The 13,569-nt window shown below is 52.8% G+C and overlaps 1 protein-coding gene across 2 annotated transcripts in view; it reads left to right on the top strand.

Annotated features, from left to right (window-relative positions):
- Positions 1-13,569, top strand: part of UNK (unk zinc finger) — a 34,237-nt gene that overhangs the window by 16,984 nt on the left and 3,684 nt on the right. Inside the window, exons 2-13 of one of the 2 annotated variants that reach the window (XM_077163862.1) lie at positions 2,542-2,751; positions 3,751-3,927; positions 4,117-4,247; positions 4,775-4,910; positions 5,457-5,574; positions 6,592-6,676; positions 8,226-8,368; positions 8,803-9,003; positions 9,598-9,663; positions 10,182-10,356; positions 11,262-11,363; positions 11,534-11,722. In XM_077163862.1, the coding sequence (XP_077019977.1) occupies positions 2,542-2,751; positions 3,751-3,927; positions 4,117-4,247; positions 4,775-4,910; positions 5,457-5,574; positions 6,592-6,676; positions 8,226-8,368; positions 8,803-9,003; positions 9,598-9,663; positions 10,182-10,356; positions 11,262-11,363; positions 11,534-11,722 (1,733 nt within the window). Of the gene's footprint in view, positions 1-2,061; positions 2,130-2,541; positions 2,752-3,750; positions 3,928-4,116; positions 4,248-4,774; positions 4,911-5,456; positions 5,575-6,591; positions 6,677-8,225; positions 8,369-8,802; positions 9,004-9,597; positions 9,664-10,181; positions 10,357-11,261; positions 11,364-11,533; positions 11,723-13,569 lie in introns of those variants that run through there. The other variant, XR_013177441.1, reaches the window with a different exon arrangement.

Here is a 13,569-nt window from a genome sequence, read left to right on the forward strand (position 1 = left end):
AGGGCATCCACATCCTACACTTCTCTGGACTGTCTCCCTCTATTCCACTGAGCATTGACAGTAAGCAGACAGGCAACACTCTTCAGGGGTCCAGATTATACAAATAAGATACAGGATGCCAGTTAAATTGGAATTTAAGATTAGTAATAGATCATCTTTAATATAAGCATATTCCATGCAATATTTGAGTCATATACTAAAAATTATTTGTTTATCTGAAGTTCCAGTTTAACTAGGTGTCCTATATTTAATAATAAGCCTAATCACTTCTCATTCTCTTCTGTGCTCCTGGCTTTGGACTCCGCTTCTTCCTCTCACTAAAGTTCCTCTTCTTTGCCCTTTCTCACTTGTTAGTCTTGTGGTAGATCCAAAAGAGTCAAGTAGAATATTTAAAGGCCTTTGCAAGGGATTGACCCAAGAGTTGGAGGACTGATATCCCAACTCATTGCCGGGACTTGGTACCAGTGTGCAGCATGATGGTGCAGTTTTCTGTCTGACCACACAGAGGGAGATGGAGAAAAGGGATGTGTTCACATGTCAAAGGAGACAAGACAGCATCAGGCTCTAGGGAGCCTTTTTTATTTCTCCTGGTGTTGTAGGATGTTCCTGGGCCCAGGAGATGATATCCCTGAATTTCCCTCCTCCTGCATCTCCTCTTATCCTCATTTCCCCTTTCTAGTTCCTCTCTTATTCCACTCACATCCATTGGAGTACTTGGAGCTCTCAGTACTACACACACTTTCTTGTTTCTAAGCTCACATTGAGACAAGGAAACAAGGTTTCTAAGACACTCTTCCCCTGGTTTTTTACCCATTAGGCCCACCTCCACCCCACCCTCATCCAAGCCTGGAGGAATGGGTACTTGCTATTGAGGGTTCCTGAAGCACCCTGAGCAAACCCCCTTCCCAGCCCTCTCCACACTTGATTGGTTCCACTTGTTCCTTGTGTAGCTCTCACGTGAAAATAAGAACTTCCTGATGGCAGGGGCCTTTTCCATCATTGTCCTTGCATTGCACAATGCTTAGCATCTAGTAAGTGCTCAATACTGAACTGAAATATGGCAGGACTCTGACGGGAGGCTTCCCTTTGCTCCTTAATCCTCCGTTTGCATTCCTTAGGGAGCACTTAGCTCCCCCGGAGTCCACATCATGCACACACCTAGACACTTCTCACATAAAGGCTGGGTGGAGTTTCAGCACTTCATTAGCACTAAAGAATATCTAGGTGTTTATAAATAAAATTAATATATATTTAAAAAAAAAAGAAAGAAAAACCCCATTGGAAATCTGAGCCCTGGACCTCCCTTTACCCAAACCTTCCTTAGAACCAAACCAATAATGTCCTGAGAATGCAGACCCTTTGGCCTTTGTCTATGCCTTCCAGAGTCAGGCTCAGGGCTCTAAGCCTGGACAGTTGTCTCAGGTCAGTTTGCTGTCCCTCATTCCTCTGTATACAATCTTCTGAACCTTCTGGAACCATCCTCCTCCTCTCTCTTTCAAATGCCCTCTATTAAGCCATTTGTTGCTTTCCTTGTTAGGGCCTAAGAGAATAAATAGAACAGTGCAGCCCACCTGTCCTCAATCTAAGAGACCCCCTTCCTGTACTCATATAGTGAACAAAGACACAGATGGATGGTATGTTCTGTTAAGTGTGAGTCTGGGGTCCTCCACTGGGTGCGGTATGAGAGAGTAACTTTGGGGGGTATCTTGGCAGTGCATGCCAGGCAGAGGAGAGAGAGAGGAATGATGTTTGGGAAGAGGCCGGAAGGACAAGATAGAGGCTAAACCAAATCCCCAGGTTATTTGTAACTTCAGAAGCCTCGTGGCTATTGGTACTTGTTTGTAAGACTCCTGGGGACAGACAGGACTATGAAAGGAGGGTCTTATCGGAATGCTTCTAATATAAATTCCCCAAGCCAGTTTCCCTGAGAGTGACAGGAAGTGTCTCTGGGAGGAGGTGGGCAGACAGGACAGCAGGGATCAGATTCAGTAGTCCAAAGGGTGCCTTTTGGCCTTGGCTCTCAACTCTAAAGCAACAGCCTTCCTTAAGTGCTTTCCACAGATTTCTTCCTCAGCAGGCCTAAGCCTCCCCAGCCTCAGCCTGGAGTCACATCTCTGCTATTGGGACAGGTGAGCTTCCAGGAATTAGCAGGTGGATCTGGACAGTAGAGAATCCTGCAGAAAGTTTGGGAGAGTTTTTTTATGCCCTTGTTTATAGCCCTTTGCCTGTGATTATTGGTTTGGCTTGGGAAACTTCGGGGAGGGCTCAAAGAACCAGGCCACTGTCTGAGACCTCAGCTGCCACCATCATAGACAGGGCCCTTGTGGTCTATGGTTCCTGCCCTTCTGGCTGGCTTGGACCTGAGGATTGGGAAGCATACTGATGCTGAGTTCTAGCCTTAGCTCTGAGCCTCTCCAGGTGTCCCGTGGAACAAGCACCCCAGAGCAGGGCCCTTGGTAGACCTGGTAGCTAGCTTCTTGCAGGGAAGCAAGGAGATTCACTCTGTTCCCAGTTCACCCCACATGGGGACTCTCCCTGCAGGTACCTGAAGGAATTCCGCACAGAGCAGTGCCCGCTGTTTGTGCAGCATAAATGTACTCAGCATCGGCCCTACACCTGCTTCCACTGGCACTTTGTGAACCAGCGGCGCCGCCGGTCCATCCGCCGTCGGGACGGCACCTTTAACTACAGCCCTGACGTCTACTGCACCAAGTACGACGAGGCTACAGGCCTCTGCCCGGAGGGCGACGAGTGAGTGCCCGCAGCCTGCCCTCAGGGGAGCCCCATGTTTCCTTTTGGGTGATGCACCTTAGAACTGACCAGGCAGACCCTGTGGAACAAGTTGTCTAGGAGGACTAGCCATAGCCTGGCCCACTTGCTGTGGCCCCACCATTCTTTGGGGAGTCCCTTTTCCTTTTCTTTATACTTTCTAGAAACCCTAAACAGGACTTTCCTCTGATAAACCTCAGAGCCTACTCTCCATACCACTCTAGCTCTCTGGGCCTTCTTTCATCCTCCCTGCAGTTCACAGAGCTCCCCTCTTGCTCCATCCCACCACTACCACCACCCCTGCATCCTGTACATTGAGACAATACCTCTCCAGATCCCCCCCTTTTTTGCTGACCTTATGTATTTTCCCCCAACTCACTGTAGAGAGACAGGTAAAACACAAGCGGCAGTCATAAGGGGTTGGCCAACCTGGAAATGTCACTCAGAATAAGCACTCACTGGCCCAGTTTGTAATCTGTGTCAGTCTGGCAGAGGTGGTGATCAGAGGCAGAGCTGAGGTCTCTGGGTACAACTTACCAAACCATCCCTTACCAGCATGCTTCTTCCAAGGCCAGAGGCTTGCTCATCCCCTCCCCAGCCTGGAGAGCAGTCAGGGCACAAGGGCTCTGCCCATGGCTCAAGCAGGCATTTGCTTCTCTGAGGATCCCAGGAGGGCCCTGCCCTCTCAGGGACATCTCTTCAGGGCCTCCAGAGCCCTGGCTTGAGGAGACCCAGAGAAGACTTGCTGAACCAGCTAAAGCAATGTTAGGTTCACATGGGGCCCCTTCCAGGCTGCAGAGCTTGTAGAACAGAGCCTTGTAGCAGGAGGACAGTTATGATTCCACACAGCAGGTTCTCATCACTGGTTCCTCCTGGGTCTTGGTGAAAGCCCTTCCGCAGTTGGGGGAAGGACAGGGCAAGTCGCCTGGGTCACAGGAGGGCAATGCTGAGTGCCCCTCCCATCCCCCCACCACATTCTAGGTGCCCGTTCCTGCACAGGACCACAGGAGACACTGAGCGCAGATACCACCTGCGCTACTACAAGACTGGAATCTGCATCCATGAGACAGACTCAAAAGGCAACTGCACCAAAAACGGCCTGCACTGCGCTTTTGCCCACGGGCCCCATGACCTCCGCTCCCCTGTCTACGACATCAGGTGGGCTGGGTGCTGGGCCAGGTTGAGGGTGGTGGGCTAGGGTAGGGGCCTGGCTGCTGACAACAGTGAGTATCACAGCCTGGAATGGAGGGCTGGGACCCAGCCCTGGGTACCTGCGGGCCATTCTGGTTGCCGCCCCCTCATACCCCCTCCCCATCCTCTCTGTCCTCTCCTCTCCTCCCCTCCCAGGGAGCTCCAGGCCATGGAGGCCTTGCAGAACGGCCAGACCACAGTGGAGGGCAGCATAGAGGGCCAGTCGGCTGGGGCCGCAAGCCACGCCATGATAGAAAAAATCCTTAGTGAGGAGCCACGGTGGCAAGGTGAGGGCGGCCACGCAGATGGCCATGGCCCCTCCAGTCAGATGTTTCCCCTCCCCTCCTCCCATGGCTGCCCTGGCGACTTGGCCACCACCTCTTGTGAGAGGCACCCAACACCTCATGTCCCACCTGCTTCCTACCCAGGACACAGCCCTGGTCTTCAAGTGTCACTCTTGGGGAGTTTTTCAGACAGCCTTTGTCTTGCTCCCATGACTTACTCCCAGAATCTTTCAGTGGGTTTTCACCCAAATGTTTACATGCCTACCTGTGAGTTTATGTACATGTGCTCTCAGTCCTCCTGAGGATTTTTTTTTTTTTTTTTGCCTATTTGCCCTGTATGCATTTCCAGTGAGGGATAGCACCTACCTTCTCATACTCTTAGATCTCAGCCTTGGTATTGGCTTCTCCAGAGCCTCAACTTCTGGACCCCTTCCCAGTGTCAGGGGTGCCCCCTGCCCACCCCATTCCTGTTATCCTCTGGGTGTTCCAGCCCCACCCACCTGACCCTTGCCCTCTGGCCCCCTGTGCAGAGACCACTTATGTGCTGGGGAACTATAAGACGGAGCCTTGCAAGAAGCCCCCGCGGCTGTGCCGCCAGGGTTATGCCTGTCCCTACTACCACAACAGCAAAGACCGGCGGCGGAGCCCCCGGAAGCACAAATACAGGTCCTTGGGCCCCAGGTGGCCAGCCATGGGAGTGGGGGTGGCTGGGAGGAGATCATAGAGGTGGGCTGCTACTGCTGCAGTTCTCAGGGAGGTGGGGGCCAGCCCTGGGAATTCCAGGATTACAGGGCCCAGCACAAGGGAAAGAAAAGGTGAGGATGGCTGGGCAGTGGGGAGCCCAGGTCCTCCCATGAAATGAGGACCTCAGGTTAGTCTCTGAGGCCTTCCAGTTCTGTCCTGAGGGACATCTGTTGGGGTAGGGTCTGGCCACAGGGGTGGGAATTGTGCACTTGGCTATAACCTGCCCTTTTTGGGCTAGGGTCGTGCCAATGGGAGGAGCCAGCTGAGGGGAACAAATCAGTTTTCTTGGTGACACCGCCAGGCCGGGCCAGAGAAGGAACCAGGTTTCTAGCCCCAGTAAGGCCCTCTGTCCAGCAATTGGACTTTTCTCTTTCTGAGCCTGGCCCTGAAAGGCAAGGATCCAGGGAATATCCCCAGACCCCGTCTCACCATGTCCTCTCCATCTGACCGCACCTCTCATTGGATCAGGTCGTCTCCATGTCCAAATGTAAAACATGGTGATGAGTGGGGTGACCCCGGCAAGTGTGAGAATGGAGATGCCTGCCAGTATTGCCACACTCGCACAGAGCAGCAGTTCCACCCAGAGGTAAGCCCTTGGAGCGGGGTTGGGACCTGGGCTTTTCGAGGGCCTGTGGGGTGGCTTAAAGCTAGAAGAGAGGAAAAGTGGGTCTGGACAGACGTTGGCAGAACCCGCCTGACACCATCCTAGAAGGGGGATCTGGAGCCAGGGTGGAGGGGACCCACCCAGCAGTGCCAGAAAGATCCCTGCACACTCAGTTTGCCAATTTCCCTGTTTTTAGCCCACACTCACCTAGCAGCCCTCTGGTCCTTATTTTGCTTTCCCACAGTCCTCCTGGGAGAGAGGGCAGGCACAGATTGGCTTGGGAACCTGGCTGTTCTAGGATTTATGCCATCATCGTTCTCATAATCCAGTGACATTAACATTAAACAAAAAAAAAGTCCCTTCCAGCTGTCCTGTCCCATCTAATACCTGGAGATCCAGGAGTCTCTCTGACACAATTCCCTGACCTTGCAGCATGGCCCTGAGCCCTATCATTGCACCTGGGACTTGTACAGGATATGGAAAGGCACTTTCTTGCCCCTGGTTCTGTGGAAGCCCAGACACCCTGAGACAGACACACAAGCTACCTTATGTGGGCTTCAGACAGCACAGTGGAAAGTCAGACCCGGCGCAGGTCCCACCCCAGCGTGCCCTAGGTGGGAGTGTTGTGAGAGAAGGGGTGAAGTAAGTTTGTCTGCTGCCTGTGGTCTTGGCCCACTTGGTGACCAGGAGTGTATCTGGAGGTCACAGTCCTGATAGGACCATTGAGTGGAGAACAGCATAGAGAACAGCCATGACTGGTTCAGGGCTGGCTAGACCTGTGACCCCAGGCAGAGGGCATCAGTAGTAGTGGGGATGGCAGTGGGCTGCTTCTTGGTTCTTTAGGCTGAAACATAGAGACTTAGGGAGGTACAGTGGAATGGGGAGGAGAAAGAAGAGATTAATAAGCTGATCCACCCATGCTGAAGGAAAGGGGGCCTGCCCATCCCTCTCTGCTGTAGCCTGACCTGCCTCTGCTCTGCTCTGTTCTGCCCCCTCCAGATCTACAAATCCACCAAGTGCAATGACATGCAGCAGTCGGGCAGCTGTCCCCGAGGACCCTTCTGCGCCTTTGCCCATGTAGAACGTATGCTATCCCCATTGCCCTGGGTGGGGAATGCTCTCTCTGCCCTCCCAGGGAAAGCCCTGACCCCGTGTGGTCAGGGGAATGGCCACTGACAGCATGCCATGCACAGGGTGCTTGTCAGCCAGCACTGGACCCTGCCCCCCTATCCCAGAAGTTCCATTCCCCATGTCTCTCTAAACTCTGAAAGCTCTGTGGCTTCCAAGGTCTTGAGGCAGAGGCTGCCAGGACTGTCTCCCTGTCAGGCACTCATGGTTTCGGGCAGGGTGGGATGCCCTCCCAAAGCCACTTTGGCAAATACCACCAGCTACCCCGTGTCACCCCATAGCAGCATCACTAAAGAAACAAAGGCCCTTCCCTACCGAGACCTGCCGAGGTCTCTGGGCCAGCGCGCTGTCCAGTTGAAATATAATCTGAGCCCCAGATGGCTTTTTTTTTCTTTTTGATTGACACATCTTCGCACACATACATGGTGTACAATCAGTGGCTCACAATATCATTATATAGTTGTGTATTCATCACCATGATCATTTTTTAGAACATTTGCATTTCTTCAGAAAAAGAAATTAAAAAAAAACTCATACATTCCATACCCCTTACCCCTCCCTCTCATTGACCACTAGTATTTTCATCTACCCAATTTATTTTACTCCTTACCTCCCCCCTATTATTTACTTATTTTTTATCCATGTTTTTTTACTCATCTGTCCACACCTTGGATAAAAGGAGCACCCAGATGGCATTTAAAGTTTTCTAGTAACCACTTGAAAAAGCAAAACAAACAGGTTACATTAATTTTAGTAATTTGGTTTCATTTAGCCCAATATAAGATATCATTTCAACATATAATCAGTTAAAAAAAATTGAGATATTTTCCTTTTTTCTTCATGTAAGTCTTTGAAATCCAGTGTGTATTTTATACCTCTGGCACATTTCCATTCAGACCCACCGCATTTCAAGTGCTTTAAGAGGCTTCAGGGATCCCAGGTTGGACAGCGGGGGCCTGGCTCCTCAACACTCTCCATCTCCAAGAAACCCACCTCTGCCCCAAGCTGAGAGCCCACACCCGCATTCCAGTTCTCCTTAACCACCGTCCCCAGGCCCGATTTCTGGGGTCAGAGTGACATACGGACTGAGGACCCCACTGTTGGAGGGAGACACGTGTTCTCACACAGAGTTGGTCACCAGCCTTGGGCACCGGGGGCACCTGATTGAGGCAGCACAGAAGTGAAGATAAGCTTAGGCTCTGGAGTCCTACACGTTTCTGTGTTTTGGCTCAGTCACCCTGGGAAAGTGGCCTTACCTCTCAAAGCCTAACCTTCCTTACCTGGAAGACATAGACCAGGCTGTCACCTGTGTGTGCTGGTCACTGTGAAGGTGCCTGAGTTAGTTGCTGCGCACAGCACAGTGTGGTCTCCGTGCAGAGCAAGGGCAGAACCTTCCCTCCACGTACAGGAGGATGTGTGGTCTCCTTTGACCAAGACCTAGATGCCTTTCTGGAGGGACAGAGCTGGCTCAGGAGCCCCCGATAGCCTGGTCCCGTCTCTTACAGAGCCACCCCTAAGTGACGACCTGCAGCCTCCCTCAGCCGTGTCCAGCCCTACCCAGCCGGGTCCTGTCCTGTACATGCCGTCTGCTGCCGGAGATTCGGTGCCTGTGAGCCCCTCCAGCCCTCATGCCCCGGACCTCAGCACTGTACGTGCCTGTCCTGGGGGTTTGGGGACTTGTCCCACTGGCCTTTAGGTAGTGGGTGGGCATTTGCCTACCCAAGAACCAGCACCTGCCTCTTGTACCCCAGGCCTCACAGTCTGTGCTGTGGGAAGAAGCCCTGGTATTTGGTATGGGACCACGCAGTTCTGCCTTTTCTGTCCCCAGCTGCTTCTCTCTATTGGGAGCTGGGAGGGGGTCCCCAGAGCTGGCATTGTTCATCCTGGGCAGGGCTGACAGAAGGGCCAAAGATTGCCACACCTCCCCCACTGCCCTCACGAGAGGTAGGGGCTCCTGGGTGATTCTTGCTGCCCAGTGGCAGATGGAAATGGAGTTTAGTGTCCCACTGAAGGAGGGACAGGGAATGGCTGGGCCCACATCCTGCATTATACTCACCAACCCTCTCCCTTCCTTCCTTGCAGCTTCTCTGTAGAAACAGCAGCCTGGGCAGCCCTTCTAACCTCTGTGGCTCCCCACCAGGCTCCATCAGAAAGCCCCCAAATCTGGAGGGTATTGTCTTCCCTGGAGAGACTGGCCTTGCCTCTAGCAGCTATAAGAAGGCTCCTGGCTTTGAGAGGGAAGACCAGGTGGGAGCCGAGTACCTGAAAAACTTCAAATGCCAGGTAAGGGATGAGAGGGGTAGTAGAGGATGCCTAATGCCCAGTATCCTCAGTCTTTTCCTTCATGGGGCAGAAGAAGTCCTTAGGGTTGTCCTTGGCCAGCTCTCTGGATGATGGTTGGCAGCTAGGAGCTCCCTGTCCTCAGCCTGTTCAGGAATGAGCAGAGTAAGTGATGTTGTCCCATTTTCTAGATGGAGACAGGCAGGCCCAGGAAAGATGAGTGACTTACCCTGTATCACAGAGCTAGTTTTCAGAGAAACAGGGATTCCCACCTAGGTCTTGTTCACATGTCCAGTTGTTGCCCTGCCCTTAATGGAATGACAGGGCCTTGGGGAGCAGGACAGCTGAAGCTTAGAGTTGCTTGGGAAGAAAGGAGTAGCCCCTGGCTCCTAGGGTAGGAAAAAGCGCAGGGGCAGGGGGAGAGAAGGTGTGTATTAAGGAGGGTTGTGGGGAGTGTGTCATGGCCAGGTGTCTAAGTCTCCTTGCCTCCTGGTACCTGCAGCTTTGTGAACCATGGCAGCTAAGGTAGACTCTCAGACTTGGGGCTCTCCCCGGCACCACATTCACCTGCTACTCCCTGATTTTTTTCTCTCTCAGGCCAAATTAAAACCCCACTCAATAGAGCCCAGGAGTCAAGAGCAGCCTCTGCTACAACCTAAACAGGTATAGAGCACTCAGCGCTTCTCCTCCCCTTCTGCTACCCATGCTGGACAGGACAGACCTGGAACCCCAAGAGGTTTTGGGGTGGGGGCAGCACTTTCCCCCACAGGGGTCAATAAATCAGGGCCCAAGCTGAGGACAGGACTAAGGTGGGCCCTGGATGCCGGAAAAAGGGTGGGAGTCAGGCTCTAAAGCCCCTTACCTCCTAGACGCATCTCAAATATATATATATAGAGAGAGAGAGCATCTCTGTTTGCCAGGCACTGTATTCCATTCTCCCTTTCCCTGCTACAGGAATTAAGGGGTCAGTGGGCCATGCAGCCTCCACGCCACACCTCTCCAACTCTAGCCTCTCAACAAGTTGACGGGTGGGCAGTGTCATGGCTGAGGATGGGGCAGCCAGAAAGGATGCACCATTTCCCTATGTCCCCCCTCTCCTGGCCCCACTCCCAGTACCCTCTCCACCCTGTGGCCAGGGCCTCAGTCCGTGGCGTCCCATTGCTTCTCCTCTCTCATTGCAGGACGTGTTGGGCATCCTCCCAGTGGGCAGTCCCCTGACCTCAAGCATCTCTTCTAGTATCACTTCCAGCCTGGCAGCTACTCCCCCAAGCCCTGCGGGCACCAGCAGCATCCCTGGCATGAATGCAAATGCTCTGCCCTTCTACCCCACCAGCGATACAGTAGAGTCGGTCATAGGTAATTAGGATATTTCTCTTGCCAGGCTCAGGATTGGGCTTAGTGTCAGAGGCACTCCAGTCTCTGGAGAGAGACTCAGATCTTCACACCCAATCACTTAGACAGCTGTCTTGGGAGAGTCAGAGGGTGAGCACTTGGAGCCCTTTGACCCAAAGTGCCAGAGCCAAGACTAGTCCTTCTAGCCTTGCCATGTAAATCAGAAGTGGCTTTTCTCCTAGGCAGCATACCCTCACCCCAAGACATAGGCCATTCCACCCCCACTAGCTATCCTTGTGAGTGAATAACTTGCACGACCATCCTCAGGGTTTCTGGTCACTTAGAAGCCACTGCCTCCCTCTTTCAGCAGTCATTTATGGGCCCACCTGTCTCGTGCCAGATCCTGTGGCAAACACTGGGAAGAAAGGTGAAGACTAACTTCCTGCCCTCGAGAAAAAACACTGTTTTGATGTTCACCGTCCCCTTTAGCTGAGGGCAGTGAACATGTACAGAGCATATTCTGGGTACCCAGGACCCAGAGATATCCCTTGCTTTCACTGAGCTCAGGAGTGAGGTATTAGCTGTGACATCAGGAGATAAGAACTCTGTCCAAAGCAGGGACCCCAGATTGGGACTTGGTTCCTCCTGGGGCATCTAAGAAGGTATCAGTGAGGAGAGAGTTGAGCTGGACCTCACTAGGCAGATAGTGTGTGTGTGGGGGGTCAGCGCTGGCAGCAGGAAGAGCCCTAGCAAAGGTACAGAGGCTTGTGAGAGCCTGGGTCTAATGCGGCTTGAGCTTGAAGATGTGGCAGGGGGCACTGGAGATGAGGCAGGAAAGTCAGATGGGTCCAGAAGGTGAGGCTGTCGCCTGGGGTTGTGCAGCCACTTGGGAGGCCAGGAGGTTCACATCGTGACTGCTCTGTCCTTAGAGTCTGCCCTGGACGACCTGGACCTGAATGAGTTTGGGGTGGCCGCCCTGGAGAAGACTTTCGATAGCAGCACAGTTCCCCATCCAGGCAGCATCACTATCGGTACTGGATAGTGGGGTGGGCAGGGTTGCATGGGAGGGTTCCTAGGGGCCCAGCTGGCTATCTACTTGCAGCCTGGCCCAGGGTGGGCCAATGACTGGCCCCTGCTCCGGGTGGCCCCACCTGGCTTGCCCCACCCTCACTCAGCCCACACTCTTGGGCCTGTCTTGCAGGTGGCAGTTTGCTGCAGAGCTCTGCACCTGTGAACATCCCTGGCTCCCTGGGAAATTCTGCCTCCTTCCACTCAGCATCCCCATCTCCTCCTGTCAGCCTCTCCTCACATTTCCTGCAGCAGCCTCAGGGCCACCTGAGCCAGTCAGAAAACACATTTTTGGGGACCTCAGCATCACATGGATCTTTGGGTAAGAGGGGGACATGCTCACTGAGGAGACCTGGGGCAAAGAACACTGGCTTTTAGAAAGTATCTTGGCCACTGTGCACACTGCGTCACCTAGGCTGGCAGCAGCACGCACAGAGGAGCTGGGGCTTTGGACTCAGAGCTGCACCACCACTCCCTCGCTGTTCGACCCTGACCCCAAGTTATCTAGCTTCTCTGCCTTAATTTCTTCTGCTATAAAATGGGATAATGGCACCTCCGTCCTCACCCCCTACCCCGTTGTGAGGGTTAAATGAAGTAATGGGACATAGTGAGAAGTGGTGGCCTCAGCATCACCAGCTCCCAGGTCCAGTCTTTATTCCAATGAAGTGCCATTTTACCCACTCAGAGGGCTCCAGGAGGCGCAGGGAGAAGTCTGAACAGGCTCAACCCAGGCCCAGGCTGCCATTCCTTAAGGAGACCAAGTCTGGCCCAGAGGCTGAATGAGAAGGGTATGGATTGGGGACAGCAGCAATGACATTACTGCGTGGAGGCTCCCAGGCTCTGCTGCCACTGTTGGGGAGAGCTCAGGCTAGATGCTCCTGGTGTGTCAGGGCTGCTGCGAATGTTCTCCGAGGTGATGGATATAAAGGATTTACTTAGCCCAGAGTCCAAGCCTGTACATCTCAGCCAACAGGAGAGCTATTATTCCTTCCTCCCCAGCAGCCAGTCACGGAGGTCAGCAGATGCCCTCCCCTGAGGATGTCCTGATGAGATTGAAGCACTCAGGTACCTTCTGAGGTTCTGGTCAGGTTTGGGAGCCTCTATAGGCTCTCTTCAGGAGATCAGGGCAGTACCTGATTTCATACCTTTCTGGTTTGTGGCAGGTTGTTTTGAAGCTGGCTGTTTTCTGTTGTATGAGAATTTGTAGCTTCGGATATGTAGGGTTACATTTTTATGACTTATTTTGGAGGTGTCTTGACTGTAGCCTTACATCCTGGCTGTACATTCAGTCCTTCACCATGTACTGATTGTGCAGTTTCATATACAAATGTGATCTCAGTAGTCCCGATTCTCATGGAACTGGGGTCTAGTGGGAAAACAGAGCTGCACAGGCTCACTTGGAGCCTGCCACCAGTGGTGGGGAGGCAAAGGGCTGGGTGCTGTGATTCTGAGCAGTAGAGGGGACCTCACATGAGCAAGAGAGTAAATACCCCATAAGTGTGAGTCAGTGGCGGAGCTCGCTGCCAGGAGAGCCTCATGTCAGGGCAGGCTCCAAGTTCCCTCCTGTGGAGTAGAATGTCCCTATCATGAGATGAGGCCCGTCAAATGTCAGTGCCCCTGTGATGCTCAGAGTGTGGAATATCATAAAGCCTTTTGGTTTGGAACACCCTGGCTGGATTAGTTGGAAAGAGATCAAGGAAAAAGTCAATGAGAGACCAATGAGGCAGGGAGCTGCCCTGGGGGCTGAATGTTAGTAAACATTAGTTGACAGAGTGTGTGTGCAGGTGAACAGGTAGGTGAGTAAGCAGCTTAGTGGAGCAGAAAGCAGCTTAGTGGAGCAGAAAGAGCAGGCCTTTGGCAGCAGGCGCCCTGATCTTGTGTCCTGGTTTGACCACTTACTATTCATGTGAATCTTGGTGACACGTTTGATCTCAGTTTCCTCATCTAAAGTAAGAGGGATGAATCCAGGACTTCCTAAGTGCCACTGCTCTGGCTCTGCCATCATGGGAGGCTCTGGCTTTTGTCATTTCTCCTGAATCTCCTCCTAGGCCTCATGGCAGGATGTGAGGTTTTCCTGCCTCTACCCCAAAACCGGTCAGGACCATAAATAATACCACAGGGGCTTTCACAGGCTGCCTCACATACAGCACTCCCTAAATCCCCTCAGTT

This window comes from Tamandua tetradactyla, chromosome 6 (genome assembly GCF_023851605.1).
Source record: "Tamandua tetradactyla isolate mTamTet1 chromosome 6, mTamTet1.pri, whole genome shotgun sequence".
Taxonomy (NCBI): domain Eukaryota; kingdom Metazoa; phylum Chordata; class Mammalia; order Pilosa; family Myrmecophagidae; genus Tamandua; species Tamandua tetradactyla.